This window comes from Echinops telfairi, unplaced genomic scaffold (assembly GCF_000313985.2).
Source record: "Echinops telfairi isolate 266 unplaced genomic scaffold, ASM31398v2 ScPeMD7_5868;HRSCAF=6743_1, whole genome shotgun sequence".
Lineage (NCBI taxonomy): Eukaryota > Metazoa > Chordata > Mammalia > Afrosoricida > Tenrecidae > Echinops > Echinops telfairi.
The window spans coordinates 1786749-1794510 of record NW_022109768.1 but is presented as its reverse complement, the minus strand read 5'-3'; the positions used below and the strand labels follow the sequence as shown (position 1 = coordinate 1794510).

The 7762-nt window shown below is 39.4% G+C and overlaps 1 pseudogene and 1 gene segment (V, D, J or C); both read right to left on the bottom strand.

Moving 5' to 3' along the window:
- Nucleotides 1-1348: 1348 nt before the first annotated feature.
- LOC101639753 lies at nucleotides 1349-4511 on the bottom strand (annotated as a pseudogene).
- Nucleotides 4409-4992, bottom strand: LOC101640069. The segment is given in 2 exon segments: nucleotides 4409-4837; nucleotides 4921-4992. Coding segments are annotated over 2 exon segments (363 nt in total).
- Between the last annotated feature and the right edge of the window lie 2770 nt (nucleotides 4993-7762).

Here is a 7762-nt window from a genome sequence, read left to right as displayed (position 1 = left end):
TTAAAGGCAATGATGGTGAGACTTCCTCTTACACAATTCAAATGTATCAGTTATTCTTCAGTCTTTCTTATTCAATGTCCAACATTCATTTGCATATGGGGCAATTGAAAATACCAAGGTTTGGGTCATTTGCCCCTTATTTTTCAAAGTAGCATCTCTGCTTTTCAATACTCTAAAGAGGGATTGTGCAACAGATTTCCCTATTGGAACTCATCCTTTTATTTCTCGACTGTTGATGGCATGGGCATTGATTGTGGAGCAAAGGATGTCAAAATTCTTGACCACTTAAATCTACTCTCTGTTATTCTGATGCTACCAATTGGTCTAGCTGTGGGGTTTGTCTTCTTTACGGTGAATGGTAATCCATACTGAAGTCTACAATACTTGATCTTCATCAGCCCATGCTTCAAGTCTTCCTCATTTTCAGCATGCAAGGTTGAGTCATCTGCGTATTGTAATTTGCTGGTAAGTTTTCCTGTAATACCAATGCCATATTCTTCTACTCATGGGGTCACAATGGGGAGCAGGTGATGCTTACCCTTATGAAGCCCCTATGGACTGTGCCCTGTTTGTTACTAAACATGTCAGGGTGAGCCACTTGAGTTTGAGTAATACTGTCATGCAACATCTTGCCTGATCTCTTCTGGAACCAGGAAGGGGGTGTTGGCATTTAGTTCAGTGAAAAATAATGCAGACCTCTACCTATATTGCCATAAGTGAAGTTGCATGACTATGACAGGGTCATTCCAAGAGCAGTTAAATACAGCCAGAGCACTCCTTAAAGGCAACGATGGTGAGACTTGTATGTGAGATGGTGTGTCGAATTGTAATTTATTTTCAAGGCTCTTCTTGAAAGTCTGTGCTCATAAAATTCATGAAGAGTTGGAGAGCGTTAAACCACTGAAACTTTAAATATATCTTACACAATCTCATTTGCATAAAAGTATATCTTTAATAATGATGTTAATTAATATGTTGTTAATTATATTTAAATATAAAAATTAAGCCATCAAAATAATTTTATCCAAATCTGTTTTATGTGATCTTCAAGTATATGTAAAAGATTCTCAGTTCTGTTACTTGTGAAAAGAATCTATACCAGATTGAATTACTCTCTATGGGCAAAGGGTCCTGAAAAGTTTATTTTAGCATTAATCTTTTACACAGGTAATTGCATTTCCTAGTTTGAGATCACTTAAATACTGGAAAAAATGAAAAATGAAAGGGCAGTATGTGCATAAACTAACAAATAATGTGGCTGTATTGTATCATAAAACACAAAGAAATGTTACCTATGTATTACACACACGGAAGTGTATGGATATGTGCGCACATACACACACGAAGTCTAATGAAGTGCTGGTTCCAGCAGAATATTCAGATTTGCCTTTTTTTTTTTTTACTTCATCAGATGAATAGCTTTTTGTCACTTCCTCATTCTTGAAGACAGTATGAGGAAGATCATGACCACATTCTTTTTTTTTTAATCGTTTTATTAGGGGCTCATACAACTCATCACAATCTATACATACCATCAATTGTGTAAAGCACATTTGTACATTCATTGCCCTCATCATTCTCAAAACATTTCCTCTCCACTTAAGCCCCTGGCAACATTCTTTAAAGTCCTTTTCCTTCCTCAGGTATAACAAAATTCCTTACTAGACCTGCGTATGTACATTGGTACAATAAAGATCTTTCAATGCACGAAATTCAAGATAGATAAACTCCTCAGAGTCAGTAAGGGAAGTAAAGACTCTGAGTTTTTGGGAAGATGCGGGGGTGAGGGTGGGGGAAACTAATAGCAATGATGACTGTACAATCCCACTCAAAGGGAACAAACATCAGAATTTCAGGTGATAGGATGCATGGGGTGGTGGAAGTTAAAGCAAATATATATATATATTGAGGGTTCTGGTGGGTGCCAGTGTCGGGGAGAGAGAGTGGATAAGGGGGAGCTGATATGATGGCAGCAATTGTACAATTATGCTTGATCCAATAGAACTATGGATTGTAATAATATCTGTAATATCCCCTAATAAAATGTTTTGTTTTGTTTTTTTAATCCCTGCCAGTGTCCTCTGGAAAGATAATAGTCCTTTATGACCTTTTGTTCGGATCCAGATCTGAATCTTTCAAGACCATTTGTTACACAAGTTACCACATAACTATAGTTAAAGGAAGCATTTAAGAGATTTCTTGTTAACTTCTGTAGCAAAGTTCCACCAGAAACAAAGGAAATATTTTCAATACTCCCCTTTTTTCCTTTCACTCCTTATACAATTTGCTTATAGGGTATTAATATCTACTCCATTCTTTTAAATAACGCTAAGGTAAAGTAGCAGTAACTTGTAACCCTTTGAATTCTCTATAACAGGGAAGTTCTTACCTAAAATATCCCAAACCTTCAATACAGCGTCAAAGGATTTCCAGAGTCAGGTCTGATTATGAGTGGCACTTCTGTACTTCTTGATACTATTACATGTCTCGAATCTTCACCCCATATTTTCTCACATGCATTACAAATGTCATAGCTATCGCTGACCACAAATACAGGCACTGATGAAAACTGGGTTGCTCTAATTTTAAATGCATCTTTTTCATGGTCTTTCCCCCAAGCTGTTATAGCACTATGTACTGCTGCTGGAACAGAATAGTCTGGAACAGGATCTTTTGTTCCATAGTATTTTTTATTTAAAGCAATTCCCACTACTTGATGTGTTCCTGTAAAGCAGTGGTTCTCAACCTTCTTAATGCCATGACCCTTTAATACAGTTCTTCATGATGTCGTGACCTCAACCATAAAATTATTTCGTTACTACATCATAACTGTAATTTTGCTACTGTTATGAATCGTAATGTAAATCATAATGTGTTTTCCAATGGCCTTAAGTGACCCCTGTGAAAGGGTCATTCAACCCCCAAAGAGGTCGCGACCCACAGGTTGAGAACCACTGCAAAGTTAACCAAGTGAGTGGAGGCTCCGATGCCAGCAGTCTCTTGGGAAGAGAGTCCTTCGTAGCCAAAATCATGTAATTTATATTCAAGACCATTTAAGTTGCAGATGTTTCTAACATACATTTAGCCAATATTGTTTTCTGCTCCCTTGACTTTGTGGCCACTGTGATTGGATCCCAAGACTACACAAGTATAGTCTCAATCCAGTGTTGTAGATGTGTCTAGTGATTCTGGGCGATCTTAGCACAATGTTGTATGGCAGCAACTGAATGGCCTTCTAGCCCCTCCTTGGAAATCCGACCCAGCTGAGATGAAGTGTCTTCTGTCAGAGAGGTTTTAATACGGACATATAAAGCAGGTGATGTATGTCCCATGAGCACTAGGCAGGCGCTCTCTCTCTTGTTGCTTGGGAGATCAGATCAGAATATTGCACAGCCTGAGGGTAAAAGCCTTCCTTCATCTTGGTGTTTATCATACAGTAGTGGACACATACTATATTTGTCCTTTTGTGATCAACTAACTGCACTCAGTATAATGGATTCTAAGTCCCTTCACATCATGTGTTTCATAATTCCATCCCTGTTTCTCAGAAATGCATGGTATTCCATTGTGTGTATATACCAGAGTTTCTTTATCCAGTCTCCTCATAATGGATGTTGGACAGTTTCCAGCTCAATCAACATGGCAGAGTCTCTTACAATAAAATTTCTTAGGACAACGTTTGCTGCTCTCTGTACTCTGTGTTGTTATGTAAAGTCAATTGTCATTGAAATTTTTCTCACCGATGCAATTTTCAGTTTTCTTAGAAGGCTTAATCCTTAGCCCCCACGATAACCATATGCCCACCCAGAAATGATACAATATAAACCCTGGACAATAATAAGGAAATAAACAAAAATGAAACCAGTTACACCAGTCTCCATAAGCTTCTGATATGACTTCTCTACTTTTAATTCATCTTTGAGATCTTCCAGGCCTTCCTTAAAATGGTCGATTAATCTAAAAACCACAATTTTATATTGAGCAGCCAAAGTTCCAGTGACATGGGGAGCTGTCCCCTTGAGTTTTATAAATACATGATAATAGCTTCCAGTTCACAATACTTTTCCTCCACACACCACAAAACATACACCCTACTTTTCTTTTCTTTTTTTTAAGGCTCTCTAAGGAGACAAAGACAACTGCATTGCTTAGAGAACGTGTTTGCAGCAATCCACTGATGCACCAAACATATGTGCATACATTTTACTTGGAATAACCCTTGCATATAGGAACTGCTTTGCTACCTAGCTCACTGGCTCCAACTGGATCCTAGGCTCTTCTTCCCACTGGGAAAATAAATAAATCAGTATGGGACCTTTGTGCCTCTCCCACATCCCTAAATTTTGTTTTGGGGGAACATGCATGGGGAACTGCCTCAAACAACTTGAGTAAATATATGTTTTTTTCTTTTTGTCCCCTGATTACCCAACTGGAAAATTTAGCAGCCTGTATACCTTGGTTGACTCTGCCTTCTGGGAGCCCAGCACAGCTTTCTCACTGGGTTGTCTCATTGGGTTATCTCACTGGGTGCCCCTCCTACAGTAATACATGGCCATGTCCTCAGAGCTCAGACCTCTCAGCTCCATGGAGGCTGTGCTTTGGGATGTTTCCCTGGTCATGGCGATGCTGCTCTGGAACTTGGATGGGTACCTTGTTCCACCATTACTAGTGGAGATCTCTCCCATCCACTCAAACCTGTGTCCAGGGGTCTGCCTCACCCAGCCAATAAGGTAACTGGTGAGTGAGTATCCAGAAGTTTTGCAGGAGATCTTCACTGAAGCACCGGGCTTCTTCACTTCAGCGCCAGACTGGACCAGGTGGACTTCAGAGTCATTGCCTGTTGAGTGAAGACGGGTGGACAAAATCAATCTAGAAGAGCTACAACCACTTCCTCCTCCCTGAGACTGGTGACCTCTTTACCTGTAGCTGCCACCACCAGGAAGAGGATTCTCAAGATCCAGTCCATGGTGTGAGAGCTGTCTTCTCGGGGTTTCTGTCAGTGGGGAGGGGGGGGCGCCGGGTATGCTAGTTAAATGATCCTTCTGGAAACACAAACATACTAATATTTGATATAGTCGATCTCTGATTGTTTGCATATTCATGCGGTAGAGTATTTAAATGGTAAGGCTTCTGATTAATAAATCACTTGTCATGAAGAATTCTATCATGCAATCCCTGAAATCCAATCAACAAAGTTCTATTTTGCAACTTTTGAATCTTTGTGACAAACTTTGTATTTCAATCACTCATGGAAATTATAATGACTCCTGATTGTTCATGTGATTAAATATTAGACTGTAGCAGTTCATTAAAAATTTTCATTTTTTCATCTTAAACTTCAATAAACTTTAAATTAGCCTTCCTTGGCTAATTTATTAACCTTTCACTGACTTTGAACATTGTATTTCAGGATGAAATGTTTTGGACAATGAATACAAGATCATTTTTTCTTTAATTTGTCATTTCAGAAACAGTAAACCACAAGAATTATGGACCCCCCAAAACATCAATACTTACCCATTTAAAGTTTTGCATACCCAAGATATCAATATTCAGCATTCCAGTGATTTATGAAAATTCCAAGTGTATTGGAGTCATACTTCACAATTCCATATTCTTATTTTATAGACATTAATCTCTTTAGCATCTTATGTTATTTATCTTATGTTATGTTGACTTGGATGAATGTTAACAGAGCAAATCTGCTTTCCTCTCAACAACTCAAACCCATTTTGTTATATGTCATTGATTGCAATCCCTGTAATGCGATAGCACTTCTCCCTCTTACCCCCTGGTTTCCAATTTGCATTACTTTGTTTTTCCTACTTCTTCTGGCAGAGGATTTTGCACTTGGATAAGTGCTGCCATTTTCTTCAATTGGTCAATCATCCTGAGTGTGTGTTCCCTAGTGGGTTTTTTCACCATGCTATCTACTGTTCAGCTAAACATTGAGCAACTGGAATGAGATATATCCCAGGCCTGAAGGGTTACTGAGGTCTAATCTCTCACGGATTCCACCAGTCTCTATCCAACCAGTAAGCCCTGTCTTTTTAAAATGGTGTTCTACATATCTTACCACTTTATCCAGGCCTTCTAAGGTAAGGGTAGAGAAATGTTGTTATTGTTTTATCTTTCCAAGGGCCCTTTTGATATTTATGACCTTATTTGTGGGCCATCCAAAATTATTAACTTAAATATTAGCCTGCTATAGTTGGCCGAACATCAAGTTAACCCATCCCTACTGTGATAGCTGAACCTTTACCCCCTTTATTGATTTATTTCTTATGACCCCTTTTAGATAGGTTGATAATGGTAGCCAGATGGTATCTTCTTCTTCTGGCCTCAGGATTTTGTAGGCTGATTTCTGTGTGGTGCATTAGCCCATTGGATTCAGTGTTTCCACGTTATTCTGCTGGATTTATTCTGTGATCATCTCCACTCTAATTTGTTCTGGGGAAGAGACAGGTGAATGGCTGCACCTTAAATGACTCCTCACAGGTTCTGAAGACTTCTATCTCTGCTCAATAATGGAGAATTTACCACATTGTCTCTGTGGACTTCTTTGTGCCAATTAACCTTGATGTCCCAGAGACTGATCCCTGAGTGGGTAATTCCTTCTCTAAGTCTAGTGAATGCTCATAATTTTGTCTTTTATACTATAGTTTCTCACTTTAGTCCTATAGCATCAGCAATGAATGTCCTGAAACCTTTTCTCCATCCCTGTCACTAAGGATGACTTTACCTTGAGGAAGCAGCACGTTCCATGTTATATTGTGAAAATATTCTGAACTGGTGCCTCAACTTCCAGCAGCATACTGGATAATGTTCTCTTGCTACCCATAAAGCTTCCGTTAGCCAACTTTTGAAGAGACATCATCATGGGCTCTTCCTAGACTGTCTTACTAAAGGAAAGCCATGAACATCCTCCAACACTGAACAATATTATAGCTTCCAGAATCAAAGCAATTTTCAAGTCCAGAAAATGAACAACCAAATGAACGTTTTCATAACAGTACTAGAACTGCTTAATACAGTGCCCTCAGCGCGTCCTCCACACATACTCTCTCTTCCCATGACCTACTTCCCATGTTATAACTGGGACAATCGTTTGAAAGAGAAAAGCATTTTGTATCAATCTTCAGTCTAAAATGTTCCGAGTGCTTCCACTGTCTTTGGGAATGGTCCCGTCTTTCTGCAAGATGCAGCATAAATCTTCCCTCTCCATTTCGGAATCCAAGCTCCAGACACAATGATCTCCTTGAATTCCCTCAAAATTGCCAGGCTCTTGCTTACCTCATAATCGTCCTGAATCGCCTTGGTGGCATAGTGGCTATGTGTTGTGCTGCTAACTACAGGCCAACAGTTCAAAATCATCAGCTGCTCCTCAGGAGAAAGATGAGGCTTTCTACTCCAGTGAATAGTCACAGTTTCAGGGCAGTTCTACCTTGTCCTATAGGGTCCCTGTGAGACACCATTGAGTCCATGGCAGTGAGTCTGTTTTATTTTTGTTCTTATGTTTCTCCTAACTGGAGTCCTTGGATGGAACATTCAATGCACGTGACTGATCAAGAGATTGCATTTCCAATTCACAAGCAACAACACCCTGAAGAAAGTCCTGGCATCGTACTTCAAAAATATAATGAACATTGAAAACCCCAAGAAGTGTATCTTTCCTCTGACACACATGGGTCACTGAGACTTGGAATCCCCTGGATGGCAACTGGTTGTTTTACTTTTGGCTACTAGCTTGTGTTTAAGGAGC